This window comes from Anopheles moucheti, chromosome 2, assembly GCF_943734755.1.
Source record: "Anopheles moucheti chromosome 2, idAnoMoucSN_F20_07, whole genome shotgun sequence".
NCBI lineage: Eukaryota > Metazoa > Arthropoda > Insecta > Diptera > Culicidae > Anopheles > Anopheles moucheti.
The window spans coordinates 9,557,628-9,582,608 of NC_069140.1; the positions used below are offsets into that span (position 1 = coordinate 9,557,628).

General features: G+C 46.2%; 3 protein-coding genes across 5 annotated transcripts in view; 2 read left to right on the plus strand and 1 right to left on the minus strand.

Moving 5' to 3' along the window:
• LOC128299185 (protein lava lamp) overlaps positions 1–16,922 on the plus strand; it is an 85,209-nt gene extending 68,287 nt beyond the window's left edge. The window contains exons 6-13 of one of the 3 annotated variants that reach the window (XR_008287290.1): positions 2,953–3,249; positions 3,321–3,728; positions 3,801–3,860; positions 4,124–4,219; positions 11,603–14,011; positions 14,160–14,291; positions 14,646–15,086; positions 15,485–16,922. Coding sequence is in view for 2 of the 3 variants with exons in the window: in XM_053035066.1 (XP_052891026.1) it covers positions 2,953–3,249; positions 3,321–3,728; positions 3,801–3,860; positions 4,124–4,219; positions 11,603–14,011; positions 14,160–14,291; positions 15,485–15,493 (3,411 nt within the window). In the remaining variant the exon portion in view is untranslated. The remainder of the gene's footprint in view (positions 1–2,952; positions 3,250–3,320; positions 3,729–3,800; positions 3,861–4,123; positions 4,220–11,602; positions 14,012–14,159; positions 14,292–14,645; positions 15,087–15,484) is intronic. The other 2 variants (XM_053035066.1, XM_053035067.1) reach the window with 2 other exon arrangements.
• Positions 16,923–17,227: 305 nt separating this feature from the next.
• On the plus strand, positions 17,228–20,688 carry LOC128298657 (uncharacterized). The gene is made up of 2 exons (XM_053034426.1): positions 17,228–20,443; positions 20,503–20,688. Exons 1-2 carry the CDS (start codon positions 17,228–17,230, stop codon positions 20,686–20,688), a joined length of 3,402 nt encoding a protein of 1,133 aa, XP_052890386.1.
• A 768-nt stretch (positions 20,689–21,456) lies between these two features.
• LOC128310507 (uncharacterized) overlaps positions 21,457–24,981 on the minus strand; it is a 40,693-nt gene continuing 37,168 nt past the window's right edge. The window contains exons 2-4 of the mRNA XM_053047160.1: positions 23,637–23,892; positions 23,452–23,573; positions 21,457–23,385 (exon numbers count right to left, since the gene is read on the minus strand). Coding sequence (XP_052903120.1) covers positions 21,676–23,385; positions 23,452–23,573; positions 23,637–23,892 — 2,088 coding nt within the window. The 3' untranslated portion in view covers positions 21,457–21,675. The remainder of the gene's footprint in view (positions 23,386–23,451; positions 23,574–23,636; positions 23,893–24,981) is intronic.

The window sequence follows — 24,981 nt, forward strand, 5'->3', positions numbered from 1 at the left end:
GACAGATTGTGATTTATTTGACAGCTGCCAATGAATTGCGCTGGACATGATTCCCTCTCACTTTTTCATGTTTAAAAAATCTATGTTTTTGTTGCATCAGTCAGCTACGACAAAGTCCATTCTCGTTCTCGTACAATGAGATGAACACTATCGATCGAAGCGGTACACAACTGATCGATGCAATTATCGTGAAAACGAACCTCTCTATAATTACAGTACTTACCCGCGTCGGTTGTGATGTTATTTAAGTGACGCTTGACGCATAGATGAATGTCAGCACGTACGGAAAAAAATGTTTCAAAGTGAGAAGGGCTGTTGTGCAAGATCCATCACTGGTTGCATGGATACAGCGTTGGCGGAAATCCTTCAAAAATTTCGGCTATAAATAGCATTTGTAAGGGCAGATTGAATACAGTATTCTGTACAATAATAAAGCACGTCAAAAAGAATTGCAAGCCGAATTCGGGAAGTTCGTAAAGTTATAATTGTATTCTAAAACATTGCAAATGGTTTTTAAACTTAAGCAAGAGCACTCAATCTGTAATTATTTCTGCAACAACTCATCTCTCCATATTCTTCACGCTAAATCATAATCCACGTTTGCAATTTGTTTCGCTCTCTGCTTCACCCGGTGTGCCTCTAATGGCGAACAATTACGGAATATCATCCTCACGGTACAGTACATCCGAGGTCTATGCAGCACGGATTTATTTCACCTGCATGTAGCGTACGTACCGTTCGATCAGTGTAATACCATCGATTTGAATTGAAAGTACACCGGCCTCGGTCGGTTTTCACTTTCAACCGACTCGGTGAGTCGAGCGCGCGGGTTCGTCGCTTACCGTTTCATGCAGCTCTTCGCACGGAAGAAAGTGATTTATGGGTACTATGCTGAAGCTTTTGCAAAATCTTACCATTGGCGCGAGCGCGCGTATAACAAGACGATAACACAACGTCGTCGGACGTCGTTTGCCGCACTAATCACGTTATTATCATGCGCTTGGGATGTGTTTCGCTCAAAATGGCCCAAAATGGGAATGATCGAAGGTGGCGAAAGAAGGAAAGATTGCAATTATATTGTCTTTTCTTCGGAGGGTTTTTTTTTATATCAATCTGAAGAACTGGGGAAATGGGCAAGAGAGTGACAGCGACTACAACAACGGTTTTATCTCATCGGGAAATTTAAGGATTGGTTGCGTAAGCTTTTCAGTGCGATATCGTCGGGTAGCATCTCACCGAATGCTTCGTCGATATCGATCGCTTGATCAAGAGACAGTCCCGTACAATCTTCAAACCGATGCCTGATTTGGTGGCGAATTGACCGGGTCGTTAGGTTAATGGGATGGAAAGTCTGACCGAACCACCGGGAAGACAGCTCCGTCGTCTGCTGGTACGAAATGTCTGGAGATTTGCGAGACCTGATGTTATGAGAATTGTTGTTATGAGATCAAACTATTGATAGGCATGAGTGACCGGCAAATTATTGCATATGGCCAATCACTTGGAACTCCTCTTGGAACTCCCGGCTGGAGCGAAAGTGATAACTTTAAGTGTTTTATGCTATCAAACAAAAATGGTTCAACATTACGCTGGCAGCATTAGTCCGCCGGAACCTGATTGCGCACGTTTTGTCCTGGGCTTGTTGGGTAATCGAAGTTCGGGTAAATTTTGTTTTCGTTACCACCCGTTTCCCTTTCGTGCTCGGCGCGCCACGCGTTCGACAAAGCAAAGTCGCTTCTCATGTGGGAAATAAATCATGTTTCCGTTTTACCGTAAGTGATGTCCGTTGCGCTCGTCACTCGCCACCCGCCACCGCCGCCCTTAATTTATGCAAAAGAAATTGCACAAACTGCCCACACAACTTTCACTATCCGGGACCCTCCGGGAGCCGTGCGACGGGACCTGCTCAACGTACGATCCCATTTTCCTTTCAGCGGCCGGTCCCGAATCGAAATCAACCGGCGCTCCCCATTCAGCGTTCGCGGCACTTGGCACGACACTGTCGGCATGGGACATACCTGATGCAAACCCCGGGGAGATGGTTCTGCTTATGGTCATGCAATATTTTATCGTTTGCTCCCGCGGCTCAATATAGATCACCCGCGTGTCGTTTCCGCACCAGAAGGGCCCGTACGCCGATTGCGTGGAAATGGAGATTAAGGTGACCATTCATCTCCGGGCCATTGCATGTGCATTGCAACGCAATCGACATCATTACGGTGCGTTACATAAAGGCGCTTAGACGAGCTGGGGCCGGCTGTTTGGTGGGTGTTTGAGATGGACACCCTCACAGGCCTACGCAGCATAAATGAAGCTCTTCAATGGTATAAAGCATTTCACTATGCTTGCCTGTGCTTGTGGAAGATGAAGATGAAGAAAAAGCCGACCAAAGACGATTACCCTCCCCGAGCTCCTTCAAGTGCGTGTGAGCACTGCACTGGGTAGGCTCAGGGAAAGAATCGTTCCGAAAAAGAAAAACCGGTTCATCGGTGCTGCATTGTGTAAGGTGACCGCCGAAGAAAGTGCCGGATCGCACTTCTCACAGCGGCAGGTATCGTTCCTGGGGTTGTACTTGAATAGGAACGACCCGGGCTGCAGCATAAACGCGTAATCGTGATCATTTTTTCTCGGCAGTATGGAGGAAGACGTAAGGGACGGCGACGGCAACGCCGAGCAGTCCGAGATCTCGACGACCACTCCCGGTGCGATTAAAAGTTCAATGTCTTTCGTTTTATTTTTGGGCTCCAGCAAGTCCATGTATGGCGCAACGGCTTATTTCTTCAGTTACAATACTCTCAAGAGCTGGCGAAAGATGAGAAGAATACAACTCGTTTACAGTTGATGCGTGGTTTCGTGCTAGATCATCTCAAATGTGAAGTTTCGGAGAAGAATATCCGGTGCCTAACAGTAATGGTTTACTTATTGTATGTTGCTTGTGTTTCTATCTTCCAGATGCGAAAATTGCGTGAGACCGAGCCATGTAGCGGAACTATCAGCAAAAGCAACAGCAATAACAGCATCCAATCCGTCACCGACGATTACGAACAGCTGGAAACGAAAGAATCTCTGGAGCTGACTATTGTCACCGCGACAACCACGACGACCGCAGTCCCGGCAGCGGAAGAAGCATCGACAAACGACTGCAGCTGCCGTACGACACGGAACATAAGTGAAACGCAGGAGAATAATATAGACGTAGCGATAGAAACAACGACGTGCGGCAACGATGAGGCTGAACGGCCAACGCTGGTAAGTCTTTTTTACATTCTGATGTATTTCCATGCTTGACGCAATCGCTAATGAATTTATATTTTCCACAGCCGCACGAATTATGTAAACGAACCAAGGAAGCTCACAGCAACGACAGCAGTAGTGTCTGCAGCGTAGTACTAGAATCGAAGGTCAGTTCGCCTTACTTTGCACCGAGCGCAACGGACACCGAATCCGCACAACAAACGATCGTTTCCATCGAGTGCCAACAAGCGTCCCTTAGCTCTGATCCGGATTCGGCCCTGTCCTCGATGAGTCCGCAACCGAACAGCTTCACCGGTGATGCGCCGCAGGACGATCCTTGGAATGTGCAGCAATCGCCGATCGTCCGGGAGGAGGGCAAATTGACCAGAATTAAGGTGGAGCTGGATGAGATGCAGCAGCGGTACGAGACCCTCAACCGGGACTACACGCTTGCTAAGGAACAGATCGACCAGTTGGAGCAGGAGCTGGTTAAGGTACGTGGAGAAGCATTTTCTAAAGAAGTTGGCCGAAAACTGCAACTAACTGCATTTCTTAACTTCCTGCAGGCAACACAAGCTTCCCGCGAAAAAATCAAACTAAATGAACGCATCGCATACCTCGTAAAGGTAAGTGTAGAAATTTATGACCTTTCTTATGTGCTGGAGTTGGTTAATGATTGAGTAAGGCTATAAAAAGAGTAGTTAAATTGTTTAGTTAGAGGTGCATAGTGAAATGCACCAAAGATCATTTCGAGCAGTGTGTCTCGGATAGAATGTGCACGAATAGTTGTTGTGTTTTTGTGAAGCATTAGTATATCTTTTCCAGGACTAAAAATCATAAAAAATCAGCGAAATTGTATAATAAATCATTTAATAACATATCTTTCCAGCGCGAGGAAGACCTGCTAAAGGAAAGTCACGAGCTGCGCGAGCAAAACGAACTGCTCGAATTTCGCATTATCGAGCTCGAGGAGAGCCATGACAAGGTAAGCTCACATGTAGATGGCGCGCGTGTAGCGCGATCGCAGATTTGGGCCATTATGACGCGAAAGACCAGTTGCGCTTGGAGTTTAATCGTCCGAAAGTACTCTTGCTTTAGGAAATATCGTTGTTGTATGAGAACAGCGGATTGTTTGGTAAAAAAAAACATTATCAAAGCCTGCTTTCAAATGCAGCTAGACAAGCTTGCATGCGTGTTGACGTGATTGACTTCAGCAAATCGTGTAGAGGTCCACATCAGCGAATGAACAACTCAATCTAGCGCTGGCGGTTACCGGTTTGCATTAATCATCCACCAGTCCCACGACCTCGTCGCAGATTTTGGGACCCCCTGTTCCCAGTCACCTGCGAGATAATTTGCGAAATATTGCCCAGAGCATTGCAATCGGCGTCGATCCCCGCTCGAACCTTGAACAAATAATTGGATTAGGAATTGGACTATAATTCATTGGCTTACGGTGTCATTTGTGGGGCAGTTTTGAGCGATACTTTGGCCTCTGGACACTTGGAGGGGAGTTGTACAGTGACCGAAAATCAACCATGAAATGATCGATGGTGGTTTATGACGGTGTATGAATGGGATCGGCAGAGTTCTATCTTACACCAATTCTGCTCGATGCATTCTTGATTTGCCGATTAGAATTTGTAACGTGGAGGAACTTTGCTCGCTATATTATATCCTTTTGAATCTACAAATGCTAAAGGTAGTTTGTTGTTGCTGATGAATATTTATTAAAGTTGTACTTTGACAAGTTATTTAATCTTTTTGGCTTAACGACATTATATGTCATATTTGTGATATAATGGAAAAAAAGTTCTTGATACGGGAGTCAGTTCAATGATACGATTTTCGATTTACAGTGTTATAGATCGAGCCCATAGAAACACCCTACGACGATGGTGGTTAACCTTGAGTTAAATTAATTCAACTTTAAGTTATTTATACCTCGATTGCTGAATATTCTTCCCTCAGTATTATGCTTCTTTATTCGTCACCATATGTAGGCCGATAATTGATTCTCGTCAGCTGTTCCAAGTAAAATATTGCCGATCGTAGATGAATCTCTATTTCGTCAAATTTGCAACCGTCCCACCTGTTGGCAGTGTTGTTTGTGTCCAAATAATGACCGTTACGCTAATTAAAGATTTTTGCTTGCGATATGGTAAGAGACACTGTTTGTGTCTGGGTTCCTTCTTAGGCTTCTTGTCTCAGCATGGCAGATTAGAATCTCCCGCCGTTCGGACAACATTCCTTCGGATCCATTTCATTGCCACGATTAGCTTTCCCTCCACTTTAGCGATCACGACTGTGCACGATGTGCCCACGAACAAACACTCAATCACGCACGCACCAGGTCTCATCGCGCAAAACACGCATCGCATCTTCCTGCTCCGAAAGCCCATGCCCATGGGTGCTCCAGCTCATTTCAGACACCAACATCCTATCATCACTTTCGTTCGTATAAAATGACCACAACAACGCCTCCACAAGCGTATCATGCCATAAAAAGTATGTCGAGTGGTTTGATTGTGGATTCGATCGCATCCTCTCGAGAATCGTACCGTACCGATTGGTATGTTGCGTTAGGCAGTCCGCTAAGCGTCAACAGTCGGCGATCGGCTGTCATATCGACGGAAACCATCGGCTCAAAGGCGACCGCAAGACGACCGGCCTGTCAGTGACTAATCGAGCGCAAACATGGCCCGGTCGGGCGAACCCCCTGGACAGCCGCTCGAAGGGACTCCCTAATGATTTGTTGGTTTGCGGGCTGTGCCGTTTTTTCTCACGACGCTTTACACCCCGGCCAGTGTACCGCATGGATGGTGGTCGATGGTCAGCAACATTTTATGCTCGTGCGCAACTAGCCGAGTTGAAGCATGAATCAACCGAACGTCAAGAGGGTTAGGGGGAGGGTAGAGGATTGTTTTTCTTTCAACCCTTGTGGAAAGCTTCGATACCGATCGTTGCATGAATGAAGTGGCCACAAAGCAGCCCCCGAGATAGCATTGGAGCATAATGGACGTCCAAAGTAGATCCGTTTCCCGCCAAGGATAGATACACATACCCATACAGGTGTGGTGTATTGTCCCGTGTTTGGCCACCCTCAGCCACGACCCCAAGCTCTCCCAAATCGTGCACAATGTTCGCGATGTTGTGGAACAAACTGCGATACTTCTAGGCTCGGATTAGTCATAATTTAAACACTCTGCGCGCTGCAAGTGGGGCGGGCTCCAGTCGCTTATTGACATAGAGGTTTGCCTTTTTTTGTATGTGAGTGTCTACCGCTGCAGCATGTTTCATACATCTCGCATAAGCCCCGACGGCCATTCGCTGCTTTTGATCTTTGACAGGACAGCATGGGACGCGATCAGTTGGGCCAGCACCGGTTCAAATCAACCGTTTCGTTTGCTCCGCTCCACAGTTAGTGCAACGTTGGTCCGTATGTTCTTTCGGGCTTCGGTTGGGAGATTTATGGAGACCGGCTGGGGCTACGAAAACTCCATCCGTCGTTGGTGGTGCCGTAAGCGATTGCTAATTAGTCACTTAGTTGCCCCCGTAGGGCAAAGGAGTGGTAGGAAAAGGATCTATAAAATGTGTAATATTTAAAAGTAATAATTTTTCTAAAGATCAAAATGATTTAAAAAGTAGTTTTGAAATGTGAACCATTTTGAACCAATTTTATTGCTGCATCTCTACCGTTTGAACAGTTCCGTTTCACCTTTAACCTTAAACCGTCATGTCAAAACTGAAGGTACCTTAGCTGGCCTAATGTGATGCTGTACGGCATACATAAAATCCTCCCACGACTAAAGAAACCATACAATCACGGAGTTATTTTGCCGCTCGTCGGCCGGATTAGCACACGTAATAAATACCGGCCATGAATGGTTCTTGGTGCTTCCGTAAGTTAAGAAAATTTAATGCCACCCTTAATCTTATCGACCTTCCCGCGGACGGTTGTGGTCGGGTGTGCAACCCTATGGTGAAGATGCGATACCTTTGATCATCCGCATTCAGGTTCTCGCACGAAGAAAGCCCTTTTCGTAGTATTTGGTGATAAAAGGCGATTTTTCCAGCATCGTTTTACATCACTATTTATAAGAGAAATTCACATCAGTCGGGTTTTTTCATAGTGAGTTTTTCCAACGCTTATATGTAATGAATGGAAAATGAAGTTCAAGAGCTCCGAGAAAAAACTTCCACTGTTTATCAAATGTTAGGTACACCGTCCGTACGCACAAAGAGTTTTCCCCTTTGCATTTTTCTGTTGAGGAACGAGCATCATAAGGCGTTTAATCAAGTATGAGCGCGAACGAGTTGGTTTAAAATGTTTCGTTTAAAATATTTAAAGCGTTAATTAAGTTGATGTTACGAAAACTTGTTCAATTTATTCTGTCTCCAATTATATATAAATTAATATGTGCTATGATAAAATAGTTTAGCATAAATTTCTTTCATTATTATTATATACTTAAATAATTTAATTAATCTGGCTAGAATTTTCGTTGAAGTATTTTTAATGTAGTTGGAATATGTAGAAACAAAAACTTACATGTTTTATATTCAGCTTACCAAGTACAGTTTGCCCGTCTTAAAAAGCAATGAGCAAATAGAATGCCACATTCTAAAAGTGCGTATTTATCCAATGCGTACGCTGGAAGCTCTGATGCCTTACGCTAAGTTACTCCCCCAATCGTCTTGAGCGGCGCAAGCGCCTGGCGCTAGCGTCAGAAGTCGGCTCACCTCGTTTACAAACTTTCCGCTTCCGTGCTGCCGCACCCAGTTCCGCTCCTCGTCAGCAGCTGCCGGCGTGCCGTGCAGCATTCTCCCCCCATTTTTTAAATGTGTAGCTCAAAAAATACGGCACACGAGCGTACGAGCCTTCGTCCGCATGTTCACGCGTCGCTCGTTCATTCGCCCGCTCACAGTTGCAAACTCGTTTGCGCGGGCGTCGGTTCGCTTTCGATTGATCTTGAGCGTGCGGTAGCTTACCGAAGGTTCGTCGCTTGAACGTGGTAGTGGCGCATTCAAATCTTTCGTTCGGACTCATCCGATTGGCGTCGGCCACAAGTCGGGGGCAAGGTTTTTCCCAGTGCAAGTGAAAAGAAATGAAAAGTGCGCTCAAACCATTCTGTGGCGGCCACCGGTACGAGCCAACTACCCCTGAGGTGCGATCAATCAGCGTGAAAGTCAGCCACTTTTAATTGCCACTGACAATGATTGATACTTCTGCTCGGTTCGTCGGACGATCGGTTCGGTGATCCCATCCAGTGCGAGGAGTGCGCCATTCAATACCAGAACAGTATTGAACGTGGAAAGAAGTGATCTAGAACGAGTCTATTAGCGAGATGGAAGTTAGAAATTGTTCTGAAAAAGACTCAAATACGCGTACTGTTCGACGTATTTAATCAGGATTATCGTGGGAACAGTGTGGCAACAGGGTGTCTTTTAAAAGGGAAGGAAAACAAACTCCTTCCATCCTTCAGTGGTTCACTACGTGCGATCGATTGAAATTGAAAAGCGGATCAAATGAGCTCAGCGTTTCAAATCGTAAAGTATAAAGTTTGTGTTTATGGTAATGAATGGATCAGTTTAAGGCGGCGGCATTGGCGTGTGACACATTTGGCGGAGGTTTGTAGCTGTTGAGCATCACACAACCTTGCTAACGCGAAGATAACGTCGCCAGTGTGATTAGTGGCTCTGTTGTTTTTGGAAACTCCACACAGTGAACATGTTCGTTCCATGGTCATAGACGTCCACCGGTGCTCGTAATGAAGTTATGATGTATGTGATCTGTGATCAAGCGAGAGTGAAATCCACACGAAGTCTCGCATTTTAAGAGGATCAATCGTATGTGTTGTGTTAGACAAAAGTGATAATATGCTGCTGTTAAAGTTAGGTGTTTTCAATCGTTTTGGTGACTGCTGTTTGGTATTGTTTAAAAAGCGACCGTGATCGTTAGGATGTCACTGAGTGGTCGCTACTAGGCGCTAATTGTTTCACTAAATAAACAATCCACCAGAGCTACCACACGTTTGATATGGCGATTGTTCGACAGCATGAGGTTTGTAAATGTTCAAACAGGTTTCGAATAACAATTGAATTTTCACAGAATATTTTTCTTCAAGTATATTTGTTCTTGATCCATCCAATGGAAGAAACAGATTGACCTACTGGAGAGCAGAGTTCAAAAAAACAGAGAAAAGTTTATGATTTGTTCTTCTCTAACGACATTGAAGCATCCCCCCGCATTATAGGTCCATTTTCTCCGTTTTTTTTCTCTAAACTTATAACTTCCCGGAACCTTGTGTTAAGTCCGCCAAAGTCCACCAAAGCGAACGCTTTTCTGTCGCAACCTTCCCCGGCAACCTCGGCCACGGACTGGGCCACACCGAGCGCCGCTCATGTGAATTACAATAATTTACCACTCTAATATCTCGATCACAGTGGCGTGGCGGCATCGCACATAAATCATTGCATTTTTCCTTCTTAAGTGTGCCCATTTGCTCGCACCACCGGTGTACGTTGCTCCAAAACAAACAAAGAGTATTAGATGGTTGGAAAGCACAATATGAATTATAGAAGCGGCAAAAAGTACGGTACACCTTTCGGCCTTCGTTCTGTGGCCAGTGGGTGAAATGAGGCAAATTATGAGCAAACCTTTAATGACCGCTCGTGAAAGAACAGCGAGAACCGTAGCAATAAGTAGAATTATAGGCTTCTGTTGAGCAGCAACACATTTGACTTCACCTCTCCTCTTTCAAGGTAGCTTACGGAGGTAATAATACCTTCATGCTAGTCACTTGAGAAAAGTAGTACAGTCTCCCATTTTTAGTATTTTCCTTAAACCGTTTTGAGTAGTACATGAAAGGTAAATTCGTTTTGAGACTGCCTCAAATTTTTTTATTCATCAAGAAACCCGTCTAATTTGAATGTTACTCCACTAAAGCTTAATTCAACAATTTAGCGGGGTATTACTTCTATACGGCGTGTTAACGGACAAGATCACGACCCAGTTGACGATGCAGTGAGTAAGATAACAAAACAGTTCACTACTTTGGTTCTTTTTCTGCCAACTCCCAAGACGCTATGGGAAACTATGGGTTGCAGTGGAATGTAAGCCTATCTCGACGCTATGCCCGTTTTGACCAACAACTCACACGGTGGCCCCCTTCGGCATGAGTCAACAAAAGATCGTTAAAATAGCTTCCTTTAACTGTGTGTTTTTTGTGTTGGAGATTAATGTGAAGCCTTGATAGAATCATAAATTAAAACATAAGTTTCAGACAACGTACATATTGGGGCTGTTAGATTTTTTTTTTATTTTGGGGCGGATGATATCACTAAAGGGGGTTTGAATAATTTCTCGGCGAAATTATGTGCTGTGGAATTTAACACACTGTTTTGAGGCTACTGTTTAATCTTTTTGCTCTGTCCATGTGCCTTCACACCGGTAGGTCGGTGACATGAGCGTCAACCTGCGGCCGATGTGGTGCGTGTGTTTTCGTGCGTGATGTGAGCTATCGATGGTGCCGCCCACCCCGTTGTGTGTCCGTGGAAGACACGCTCGCTCGGCAAACTAACACCGCGCACCGATAATTAAAGATTTGTTGAACACTTTTAACTGCTGGGAACGATGCTCCCGCGGATTGGTGGTGGCCCAGCTGATGAGCGCCGGTTTAGTGCGTGCGTTGAAAATCCATGACCGTGACAAGAGGAGTCGTTGTTGTCGGCAGCAACAGCAGCAACAGCAGAAAATGCAGTTGAACGAACTTGCTTACAAGAAGGGGGCGCGCAAAATGGTTACAGTTACGGTAAAACTTAGCAGCGTACGCTACTGTTCTGGCTGCGGGGGGAGAATTTTCATCGCGGGACAATTAGTATGCGATCGTCGGTGGTGCGCTTCGTTATTTTTGAGTTTCCCAAACCGAACGCTCCCAGGCCCTTCTTGATTGCCTTAGATAAGGGGAATTAGTTTTCCAAAGTAATTGCAGACAAACAGAGAGCACCTAGGGCTAGGGCGCCAAAGGTCTTTAAAAAAGACAAAACTGTTACACTTTTTTCCCAGGAATGCATTGGTGTACAAAATTCTTGTAATTGTAAAGACTTAAGACAGAGTAACGGTTGGAAAAGACCGGTGACCCTAAGGGAAACAGACGCAGATGGCGTGTTGGTCGACGTTACAGTTGATTAGACACAATTTCTTTGGGGATACGTTGCGTACGGTTCGTTGCGTTTCATAGAAGGGTTTAATAATTCACATATATAAGATAGCTGGAGAGTTTTTCCTTCCAGAGAGATATTATTGATACGAACAGCTTCGTTGGGCAATATGTATTTTAAAGTTTTATTTCTTTCTCTTTTCCAGTGGTCGCTTCGAAACAACTCAAGTCCCACGGTGGGCGGTGGAACAACAAAGGATGGTTGGACGGACACTGAAAAGGAGCACGACGAGCTGATAATGCTCTCAGAGCGATCCGATTCCGGCGTTACCTCACCCAACAGTCATCACCATTTGGAGGATCAGCAGAGCGGTGTGCCGTCACCGTGCGATTTATCGCTCCTGGATCAGATACCCACAGACGATGTGCGCAAACGGCTCATCGCTATGACCAAGCGCTCGTGCTACGACGAAGAGGATAAGCTGTGTTTCCTGCAGATCCTCTCACTGCTAAACAACCTCGAAGCACTGTCACAGGATCATGAGATCGCCGGCGATGACATGAGTCTTGAACCGCCCGTCCAAAAGTACAACTACAGCCTGCCGGACAGCAGCACACCGCCAAAGGCGCTGCTGCAGTCGGCAGCGGCCGCGGTAATGAGTAGTTCCACTCCGTATAAGGCCGGCACCGGAAGAATAGTCGCTACTGTGCAACCGTTCCACAGCTCCGACCAGCATGTGCCCCCCACCCCAACATGTCAACCAAAAGCGCCATCAATTGCATCGATCGCCGAAACGTTCGGTGGTATGAAGAAATCGACACGGTGGAATAACGCGACCAGCTTGCAGGAGAGCGGCGTATTCGTCGACGAACCGTGCACTCACGTTGCCACTCAGACGGAAACGGAAGACTTCCCGGCGCTGGAAAAGACGAACGCCGAACTGTGCGCCGAGATCGAAAAGTTGAATCGATTCCGGGAGAAGATCGAAGAGTGTAAAGGGGTAGCGGCTGCTGTCTGTAAGACACCGAGCAAGGGCTCGATGGTGGCGTTAAACCTGCCGGCCCCGAGTGGAGATGAAGCATGTGATAGACGCCGGCTGCAGTTCTACGTCGAGCGAGCGGAGATGCTTGAGAACAAGCTGAAGGTGTATGAGAGCAGCGGCGATCAACAGCAACGGCATCTGTCCGAGCGATTGCAACGTGAGGTACAGCTGGAATCGTGGGTGAAACAACTGTCGGAAAAGCTCGGCCGGGTGGAGCTGGAAAATGAGCGACTCGAGGAGGAACGTTGCGAGCTCGAGGAGATCGAGAATGACACCCGCCTGCGGTTGCAGCGACTGGAGGAAGATCTGGAAGTGATGGGCCAGCGAAATGAAGAGCTGGAAATGTCCAGAAGCTCCTACCAGTCAAAGTTCCAGGACGCGAAAGAAAACATGACCAACCTGGAGGAATTGATTCACAAATACGAGGAGAAGATCTTCCTGCTCGAAGAGAACGAAAACGAGCTGCGGGAGAAGATCGAGCTAATCTACATGTTCATACCGATGCTGCTACTCTATAACAGCTGGCAGCTTCAAGAGCAGTTTAAACAGTATCACGCAGCTTTGATGGCACACCATCCGCTTCATCAGCAGAGACAGCAACGGTCCATGTTGGCCTTTGGTGAACCCCATGCCATCCAGTGCATTCCTACGGAGCACATCGACTACTACGATAGCAGCTGCTCGCAAGCGGAAGATTTGCAGGGACGATTGAGCGAGCTAATGAGCCGCGAAAAGGAACTGACGCAGAACATCGCGGAGCTGAACCGAGCGTACAATGAGACGCTGGAAAATGCGGACAACCTGTGGGCACAGATGGAGCGCGAGTACAAGGAAAAGATCAATCGCTGCGAGCAGGAGGAAGCGACGCTCAAGTCCAAGATAGCACAGCTCGAGGAACGTCTGAGCAAGGACAGTGAGTATGCGAGCGAACGAATCGCCCATCTAGAAGAGGCAGAAAACAGCCTCAAGAGTCGCGTCAGTCGGCTAGGCAAGGAAAATAAGGAACTGTCCGCTAAGCATGGTGCCTTGCTGGAGGAGTATGGCACGCTGAAGGATGACTATGCAAAGCTACAGAACTACCTGCGCGGTCCGGCGGCCGAAGCGTTGGAGCGAGAAAAGAAACGAGTGCTGGGGTTGGAAGATGAGCTGGCGCACACCGAACAGATGCTACGCGACGGTGAAGAATCACACCGCACGGAGGTAGGTGCACTACGGGGTCGTTTACTAACCTCGACCAAGGAGCTGAACCACATCGAGGTGACGAATAGTGAGTTGCGCGAAGAGGTCGAAACGCTCGAAGCGCGCATTCGTGAGCTGATGTCCCAGCGTGGCAGTGATGAGGAACGCATCAAACAGCTCACGGAAGAGCTGGAAGCGAAACAGTCGCAGATTGTTGCACTACAGCACGCGCGGAAAACTGGTGGCACCGGCACCGGTAGTAACCGGTCGTCAGTTGGACGCAGTTTAGCACAGGAGCTCGAACGTCCGCTCAAGGGGACCTACACACGCCACGGGTACGAGGTACATCCACTGGGTCGCAAATTTACCGACAGCGATAGCAGTGGAGGAGAGGTAAGCATGATCGCAACGCCACTTTGATAACAAAGCAATGCTAGTTTGGGCTTGCAAAGCGTTTGTGAGTTGAATGTCTGAATGAGCTGAGTTTGGCGCGCCGCATGCCTAACGCAAACCCTTCGCTTTTTCGCTTGGTACGTTATAGGATCGAAGCAAATTCCCGCACACGAGACCGTCGGCATTTGAAACCAAAGAAGTGAAGAGCCTTGCCGAGACGATCATTCTGAATGCCGAAAGCAGGGGAGTGAAGACGCCAAAGAAATCCTTCGTTGAGGAGGTAGGTATTGGTGAACCGAAGTCGATTTCGAGCAATCAGAAGAAGAAGAGGAAGAAATCGAAGAAGAAGAAGTCATGTGGGATGTTGAAGGAGTAGTAGTCACTTCATACAACCTGGTGTAATCTGATGGTCCATGTATAGTAGTTTATCGCATCAATATCTAAATCAATTAAAGGCCGAATAGACGATTGTATAAATATCTCATCTTAACCTTCATTGTTTTCCCTAATGAGTACTGAATGCATTATTATTGGGAATAAGGTTAACAACAACTCTAGTAGCTAATCTTCAGTTTTAGTTAGAGGTCTGTCTGAACGTTGTAAATTCAAATCCGATGTCGGTCCACTCTTTTAGGCGCGCAGCCGATTCGCTCGTTGGGTGTGAGATGCCGAATCCTGGATACGGGTGGACAGGATGTCCACGAACTCCTGCCAAATTTTGCTGGAATAAGTACAATACCCATACCCATGCCTGAGCGGGTCATCTCTTCGATGTCTCCCCATAACGATCTCGAACAAGGACTGTTACACTCCCCGATACAACCCCTCGCAACACCGTCACCATCCCAGCACACTGATACACGTCCTTTGAACACACAGCAACCGACTCAACTGTTTGGGTCAGAAAGTTCTTCATCATCAACCCCCATTGGTATACGTGGCTGTGAAGTTGAGTGTTCCTTTCACACCACAAAAACCCCGTCTCGCACCGCATCCTAAGCATCCTCAGGTCCTTGTTGCGTATCCTTCCCGCTTTGTCCCGGACCTGCCATTAGGCCAGAAAGCTTCCAACGTGGTGAGTGTTGTTATTGGATATGTCGATACCCGGTACATACTTCAAACGGGTCATGTTTTCTTCCTTCCTCATTTCCTGTCTACTGTCCTCAAATTCTGACTCTGACTACCTCTGGTTACTCTGCCACCATCTTCACTCCGTGCTCTGTATCTCTAACGAGACATTCGAGGATTCGACAATTCTGTTCGAATCATCTGTTTGTTGCTATTTATTCTCCATCAGCTGACTAAACTTTTACTGATCACGTTTACTTACTCTGCTCTTCGTGATGTTTCCGTTTCTAATCGGCTCGCTGAGTTCTGCTACTGACAACCGTTTATTGTTAGCTGGAGTTTATTGAATGACTAACTGCACTGTTCGATATACTCTCTCATGTCGTTATGTCGGTGTACTTACAGATGAACTGATGCTACCAACAGACCAGAAAAGCATTCCCACTACAGAAGTGGGATTTCCAGACTGGACACTATCGCCAGCATCTTCTTCTGCACTGGACAATCGGTCGCCTTCTCCAGCATTCGAAGGGCGTTCCATCACCTCGGTTCTGACTTCAAGCCTCTCTCCAACACTTCCGGGTCGGCCATTTTTAACCACCTCCTAGTGCAAAGGTGGTCTCGAACATGTGTCACCTAAGGTTAGCAGCGTCGGGAAGGCCATGAAATGAAGAGAAGAAAAATCTAGTCGTTGTTTTTGTTGAATGTGTTTATTTTTGAGGTACTATAAAAATAGTGTTAAAGTTATACTACGCTGATGCAGAAGAACAGGTTGCGGCCCCGTAAAACATTGGGCGCAAGGTTAGATGTCACGTTAAACTGTGGTGCGTTACAGGCACTGCTGCTGTTGTGTAAGTTCTGGCGTTTGTCCATGGCAGTGGATCGAAGAAAGCATGCGCACACCATCCCACTACCATTTGCTGCAGACCCAGGGCTCTGTAATATAGACTGAGCAGCATCATGATGGTAGAACCGTATAGAACATTTAGGTTTTTTTTGGTTTGCAATAATTCAATTAGTTTGAGCGTTCGAGTTTGTTGCGTTTATTGGTTAAATCATTATTTCTCATCCTAGCGAATAGTTACGTTAAGCTTTCTTTGCCTTTCATACTAGCCAACCGTGGAGGTTTTATGTTTACAGTTAGTGAATACCGCTTCTGTTCTGTATAATTTGTCTCAATGTGTTCTCAGTCGCGTAAATGTTGTATTGATAGCCCTGACAGTAATGTGGGCACGAGTTTGCCTTTATGTGTTGTTTTTTATTATTTTTATCGTTTATGTACGGTATGCTTGCATTAGTTTGAGTTTGTAATATATTTTTATGATATGAATTAGTTTGATTGACCACTAACGTCCCTCTTAGGTAAAGGACGAATCCAATGGCTAGTATTCTCTGTGCTATTCTGTATGACTATAGCGATTGAAACAAATAAAGCATTATTTAAAACGAACAGCCATGCAAGCGAACAATGATCCTCCCGCCCCGATCGGAATCAGGTTATGGTGCTTTTTGTGGATCGATTCTGTATCTTCAACATCGACGGAATCCCCAACAGCGGATCTACTAGCTTCGAGAATGATAAACAATCCGTTCCAGGGTAATCTGCGTTCCACCGGGGCGTAGTGCAAACTTGTGAGCTTCCAGGGTATTATTTAAACGGTGTTACTACAGACTTATTATGCATGTCCTACATTAATCAATTGTTCAGGTTTTGTAAAAAGGGAACATGTAAAAAGGCGATTGAAAAGGAATGTAAGATTGATGAAAATGCGCGCGAGAGCGATAAAGAGAGAGTGAGAAGCGGAAACAAAGAAAACAATAAACAAGTAAATACCTTAGATATGGTAGAAAACAATATATTTTATTGTTCTTCACTGTTCTTCAAAGATTCGAAACGAGTTTTCGTGGGTTTTCCACGCATGAGTAAAATTGTGCCCTATTTGTACCGCACAATCGCCCACTGTTCATGGTGTTTCGCTGATTGCATACTTTCAGGCTGAATTTCTAGGAAGGTGGTTTTTGGAGTATCGCAGTAACCATGTTAAAATCGTCCGGAAAGATAATTGTTTTGATGTGGTGTTGAGTGTTCAAAAGCTTTGTGGTAGTCGTTTAGATTTTATTCTAAATTATTGTTATCAAAATACAATCATGGAAGATAACCGTCGTATTAAGCACGAAGGGCAGAAGAAGCGTAGAAGGCAATCGAATCCAGCACCGCAAGACGAAGAACCATTAATCGAACAAACTCGTCGCATTATCAATGATCTACCCACGACACCGACCATGTACGATGGCACCTATCCCGCGTATGAAGATTTCAGCGTCACTCTCGTGGCGCAATCGTCCGTGTCCGAGCTAAGTTTCTCTTCCGATTCCCCAGACAGCGATTCCACCGTCCATTATCAGAGTGCCATTGATCCAATCATCGAGCTTCCGTCGACTCCCTCAAAGGGTGGCAACCATTCTCGGGAGTATGTTGAATCTGAAACCATCACACCGAGTACGATAGGTGCTGCCCTTGGCTCCGGCACGGTGCTGATGCAACGATCGCTGGAAAATCGGCTCGCGAAACAGCTCGAAGAAATGCATGCTCTGATGAATAACGACGAGGACCTAGTCGAGCTGAAGCAACCAAGCATCCGTTCGATGGCATCGCACCCGGCTTTCAACAAGGAAATGATGCGTGACTTTATGGAGCATTCGGAAACGATGTTTAACCTGGTGCATGATAAACACGGAAACAGTGTGCAGTTCGTCATTGGTATTGAGGAAGCGGAACCAAGCGACACGGAATCACCCGGAAGTTCGCACAGAAAGGTTCGTCACGCTACAGCACCCATCGAAAAGGACAATAATCAGGAGAGCGAGTTTGTAGGATGCTTCACCAAGAACAATGACACGGTGCTGTACAAGCGAACGATGCAGGAAGGGTTCAAAAACGAACGGGACGATCGGAAAAGCATCGATTCCCTTATCGCTCATCACGCCGAATGTCTGGTGGAAGCGGACAAAATCACCAGTCCGAAAGTTCAGGTACGACAAGGAAATGATGACAGTCTGCTTGCTTTGCTGACGTTTTCCGACCAGTCATCGGCCATACTGAAAACATCCGGCGCAACGGCGGAAGGGATTCGTTCGGAAAAGGAACTCAACCAAGTGTTGCTTACCACCTACCGGCAGCTTCTCGCTGAGCCGGATGAAATGATTTCGATGCAAACACAAGCCGCTTCCGTTTCTGCAGATCCATGGCAACATGATTCTGAAGGACCGTACCACAAACACCAAGTACGCTCGGGAGTAATGAATAATCTTAGGAAAGCTACGTCCAGTTTTGGTCTTTCGAATGAATCTCCCGGTGGGATGGTGGTACAGGGATCCAGTAAGAATTTTATCAAATGTCCCAAGACGCAACATGCGTCCGAAATCGTGCTCAATCTGCGTTTGCTACTTGAAGAATACATCCTGCGAAACATTTCTGTAACTGGAACGGTTGTAAAGTTTGTCTCGCACGTCCTATCGGATGTGTTGCGATGCGAGCGGCAGGAAATAGGAGACGACTTCCGGAATCTTGATTTGGTTGATAAAATCAAACGTGTACTTGACGAGCTACTGATGCCACAAGAGCTAGAAGATCCGTCAACGATAGTGAACCGGCTGCGTCATACAATTGAGCAAATTCAAAATTATCCGATCCAAGCGCCAACACTGCTACACGCTGAAGATGCGTGGAATTGTGTGCTTACAATGTTGGAAAAGCTATCTTGCGAGTTGGACCACGACATAGACCAGCCGGAACAGTTCATTGAAGCGTTACAGTATGGCCTAATAAGCGTTACTAATTCGTCAATCGTTCGCAACGATCATCCAGCTACAAAAGTTGTCACAATTGATCCTTCTTCTGTTCAAGCAAGCTCCATGTTTCCCAGAAGTACCAGCATTCTGGAGATTGATCGATACGAAGCACCTTCGGTATCATTTTGCAAGCCATACGTTTGCTTTATAGAGCGAATAGTGATGGTTCTTTGGTCGGCTCTCGTGTGGATATTGAATCAAATGAATAGCTTTTGGGACTTTCTCAACAGTCCTCCTCCCGTGCTTCTTTCCGAACCTTCAGTTACCTTCCAACAGCATCAGGTCGAGCGAGATCAGCTTAATCAAGCGACAAACGTGTTACGAATCGCGCTGGAAAAATCTTCACCCCGTACTTCAGAATTGGAAGAAACGAATCGCTCGGTGAATGATCGTTCAATTGAGATGTTCGCCCAACTGCTACATCATGCTGGTAACATTGAGCTAAAACATTCCGACTCTCAGCACAACATCCACCTGCAGCTAAACGCGAGCATTTCTGGCGTGTTGGAAAAGCAAGAGGCGGACGAGTATTTGACAATGGCGGGAAACATTCGTGACCATGAGGCCAACGTGGCTGTATTTTTCGAAGCCCGTATCATCGATATGGAATCGCTGGCAGACGTTGAATCGGTTATGGAATGCGTAACCAGAATTGAACGACTATCAGACGATGTGGACAACATTGAAGCGTTGTCTGAGGAAACGATCGTTCATCCTTTTCCAGCAAGGCAATACGATGATGAGCAGGTTATAAGTGAGTTGATTCAGGAGATGGTATCGAATGGTAACTACGAGGAAACTTCACATTTGGAGAGCTCTGCAGGGCCAGAACAGTTGCTTCGAGAGATCATGTTTTGTTTGCAGCACCTTTTGGAACCGGTGACAACAGCTGTACACACCATATACGAACAGATTGCTAGTGACAGTGGTGAGAAATCGTTTACTACTCATGCTGACGCAATGCAGGAACGTCATACAGAAGACGACGAAGAAATTGAATGTAGGAGGGATTCAAAAATTTCAAATAAGGATGTTTTAATTTCGGATGTCAACGACGAGGTTGAAATACTCGAAACGGATTCTACGGCGATACAACAATCATCAAGAGATTCACAGTTAGCAGAACCACTTCAAGAGTTAGTGACGCTTTTTCATGCCACAAACGATCGACTTGAAATGATGGATTCCGATATTACGACCATTCGAAATCAGGTACAGCAGTTGGTTTCTCTACAGCAGCAACAGCAAGGTCCTCCTGATGGAACTAAAGCAGTCCGCCCCGAAGAGCGTCGATCACGTCGGAAATCTTCGTTTAAACCTGTTACTATGCAAACTCCATACGAAACTCAACTGACTCAATGCCCGATGCAACGTAAGCCGACACTATTTGCCCAGAGTGATTCATACTGTCCGACAGAAATATACTCCTGCCATGCCGTGGCACCGGATGTGCTAGTCGTTCACTGGAGAGTGCTGGACGAGAATGTGCTACATTGTATAGCAGGATTCGAGGTATGTCGTGTGATATTTCGCTTTATGTAGTGAACTCTTTTGACACTCTCTTTCCACAGATTTACATCGACGATAGTCTGCGTTCTATTTGCTTTTCGAACAAACGAAGAACGGCGTTGATTGGCAATATTGATCTACAGAAACATCATCATATTGCACTGCACGTAACAATTCAACCCGATTTGGGTGGAGCAAGCAAGACGGCAGCACAATGGGCCCCTGCATTCTTCCTCTATCACACATGAGATTTTCAGTTCCAATACTGTGTGATCTTGTGAATCGACAAACAGACGGATTGGAACCCACAAATGATCGTGGGCTGAAGTTGGAAACAAAAACATCAAAGTAATCGAATTGAAATGATGTTCTACCGGTTTTGTTTGAACATAAGAAGATGTCCATCAAAAAGCAACAGATTGTTTACAAAACTCAAGTCCAAGTATTGAATACCAAGCTTCAAGTATCTCAATATATGCCGAGCGTAATCGTTTCTGAGATGTGCCGATGTATTGCTGACCAACTACACAATCTCTTTAAATATAATGATATCAAATATCAACGATATCCTTCCATGTCTGTTCTATTGTAGTTAACACATCTAATCAAACGGTTTAAAAATATAAATTGCTTGTCAGGGCCGTTCAAAATTATTCAACTTCAACAAATTAAAAACTGCAACTAGCCATAAACTAATATAGCTTGTCCGTCCTATAGAGGACGAATTAGTTCTATCGTCAAGTGTACCATGTAGAAAAAGCCTCAAAGCATGTTGCCTATTTGTAAATGGAGTGCTTTTCATTCCGGATTGAATCCAACGATATTCCAGCCTTCATCGTCAGAGATCAAAGACCGAGCTATGTGCTTGCCTGTATCTAGAAAATTTGGTAAGTACCTTACACGTTAGACCAGTTAGGACTTTTTAATTTACACAGTATTTAATATCGTTTTAAAAACACATCAACGCATCGTATCACTTTTACATTTTATTTAAACATACGTTATGCCGTACATGAAATCGACATATTAGACATGCATTCTTTATAAAAAAAGGATTGTGTATTTACAGCGATCGCGCACCTGATGATTCCACGCACAGGAACCACACATACTTCGAATGAAAGCAAGCAAACATACCCTGATGGAGGTGCTTCAGATGGATGATGACGTTGATAGAGGTGTGATGAATGGACGATGTACTCAAATGCATTGGAGAGGTGAAATGTCGCTCACTTTCATCGACGAATTTTCACGCACGGTTCGCAACTACCCGGTCGTAAGAATCCGGGATGGCACTCGGGACATCGTGCATTTTCCCCGTACCACGTGCGCGGCTGAACAGCAGCTGAACTCCCGCGGGTTGCTGCATCGCTGGGGATTTTCACCTGAAACGAATCAACAGCTTCCACGTTTGCGTACTGGCCACCTTTATTTGCAACGTCCAATGGGAAGGTAAAGTCCGGGATGGCAAACTGTTGTCGGAGCTGGTTGTAGTTGTGCTGGGGTAGCTGAAGTACCAGCTTGCTTTCAACCTCCACCCGATTTTCGCCTAGATTACCCGTTTCGGAGGAAATGGAGCGTGCCGTCTGGTTGTGTTCACGGCCCTGTCCTCCATCATGTCCCTGGTGTTCCTGAGAGGCTGGGTTTAGCTGTGCGATCAATCGATCATCGGATACTGCATCGTCCACCTTGCGAGTGCTCACCGGTGGCAAGAGTGAATCGAGGCTACCTTGCGGTCCGGCAGCAGGTGCACCTGGAGGTTCGAGGCCAGGCGGATCCAAACCAAACGACGGAACGGACCACTTCCACTGGTAGTATATCGGAGGACCTTGAGTGGTCGCATCGTCGTAGAATACGTACTCTTTGTGCGGTGGTACTAGATCGTTGGCAGGTTTCGGTACACTGAACGGACGCGGAATTTTATCTTGACTCACGGCGGTTGGTCGGGCGGCCGGGAGAGGATCAGCAAAGGCCAGCTTATCGATGGCCGTCTTTACCGGACCTGCAGAGGGTTCATTCGTGATGGGTTGACGCGTGTAGATCGATTCGCTAGTGTAGCGCGTTTTAATCTGGTCGAAGTTAGCCAAGTTCTCGTAGGGTGGAAGAAGCTCCCGAGACGGTTCGGATATTCCTGCTGGAACTACTGCAGGACGCTGGTTAGCGAATCGATTCTCAAACAGTCCGGCAGTTGCTGCAGGAGGACTAAAGAGGATTGATTTCGGCGGCAAAATGGATTGGCGCGGATCGGACAGATCTGGGGCCACATTAGCGCTGGGCGCGGGTGGTCGAAACTGTACTGGTTGTGGTTGGGGTAGCTGCTGAGTGTTAAGGATTGGTTGTTTCGCCGTACGAGCGGTTGCTGTTGCGATGGGAGGTTTTGAAGTTGTCGGAGTGTTTACCGAGCTGCGCTGCGTGATTGGAACGCGTGGTCGAACGGTAGTTGTAGTCGTCGCGGACGTCGTCGTGGACACACCTGCAAACGATGATCCTCGCGCTACCGTTGTTGGGATCGTATTGAGATTTGAATCAGCTGTTGGGACCGGCTGTTGGATGGAAGAGCGTTGTTGATATTCTGTTGGCGTAAATGGAGGTTCGTAACGCCGAGAAGGCGTCTTTACCGTCACCGTAGGGCGTTCGCTAGTCGTAATGGCGATCGTTCTACGACTCTCGTTCTTATCCTCGTCACGTTTGGTCTTGATTCCGGATTCGTCCCGGGGACTATTGCCACGCTGTGTATCGTTCGATGGCTTGGTATCTTCTTCGGCAAATCGGGTACTCCAGTGAATTGGTAATCCATGGTTGCTAGCACTTTCCTGGAAGATCTCTGCGTTCGAGCTGGTCGTAGTACGCTTTTCACTCTGACCCTTTCCCACGATGGTGGAACTTGACGAGCGAGAACGACCTTGCGTATCGACGATTGCATTCTGTCGTGCAGGTGCGCTCGACTGGAAAGATAAGAAGGGGGAGAAACATCGTCACATGGGACATTTTAACAATCTGTGTTAAACTACCTTGAAGAAGTTCTTGAGCGATGGTGCACCAAAGTCTAGTGCGTCAGGACGATCGAGAAGATCGGGTCGTGGAGTTCGAATCTCATTCTCTTCCTCCGGCACAAACGGTTTATCCCGCTGACCTGTAATGACGATTTTCGATTAATTTGTGATGCAACTTCTAAACTTATGCTTCTCTTTCTTACCGATCAATAGATTAGCGGCGTAGTTGCTTTCCGCCTTGGAGCAGTTCACCATGTACCAGTGATCACAGATGAGCATCCGCTGCTGGAACAAGGTCGTGTTCGGGCAGGCGTAACTGAACTGGCGTCCGAGCCCATCGCACATGTGGTAGATTTGGCAGCCAGTTTCAACATCCGCATAATATCCCGCCGCCCGTCCGGTGCAGGAAAAGCTTGTCCTGGCACCGAACTTGAACGACCCATCGTTGAGTGGTCGAGACTGGAAGCAGAACAACAGGAAAGGTAATGTTATTAGTCGATTCAATTGGAAGGTTTATAAGCGTGAGAGAACGCGGTGTTTGATGCAATTTTCCAACCGATATGCTTTGATCGTGTCACGGTCATGACACGGGAACGATCCGACTCCATTTTAAACCTCCTCTTAATCAACAGCAGCCACTTCTGCCGAGTGTTAAAAGTAATTAAATATTTTCTCTACACTGAACACGATCGTCGGTACGAAGTGTTGATTGAGTTTTGGGGCTCTGAGCTGTGATTGAAGCGCTTAGTGTTGCCTTGTCCGAATTTTGTTTTTTCTCTATAGAGACACCACACACAATGTGCCACAGACGACTATTGGTTAATTAAATTTTCATCTCATCACTGTGCATCGATTGTCAAACGTGTTGTGCTGAAAGATTATTGGGAAGCAATGTTGCAATCAGTAATTATTGTCAACACCATTTGGACGCGCGAAACAATGACGATCGCTGCAGAAACTGTGACCGATCGAGGACAACGCTAACGATCACATTTGCCACCCGAAATGTGTTGACAATAAAGTATGCTGCTGTGATGATGATGATGATGGTGATGTTGGTGTTGGCGAAAAAGAAATGGAAATTGAGTTTCGAAACGAATTTTATCGTTGCGAGCTTTATAACTGAAACAATTCGAATGTGTAGCGACTCTTTTTGAAAACTTGTTATAAGCTAATCGAATGACCTAGATGCAACATATACACACACACACCCACTGAAGAAGCATCAGTGATCTATTGTACGCGATGTGTCTCACTTAATCTCGACAACCCGTAGTAGACGGCTTCCTTTTGTAACGAATGCGCCACTTCTGAGGTCACCATTCTGTTTGCCGAAAGCAAACAAACATAATTACATGGGTAGTACAAATAATCAGCCGGCGTTTCGTGAATTTCAAATCGAGTGCAAGACGAATGTTTTCGCTTGGCATTCAATGCGGCATGACCCTGTTGAAGCGGCACCACTTCAGTAGCGGCATGTTGCATAAATTATGCTGGCATTTTTACATAAACTTACGGTGACTTCTGGATGTGTAGTGGAAATAAAGA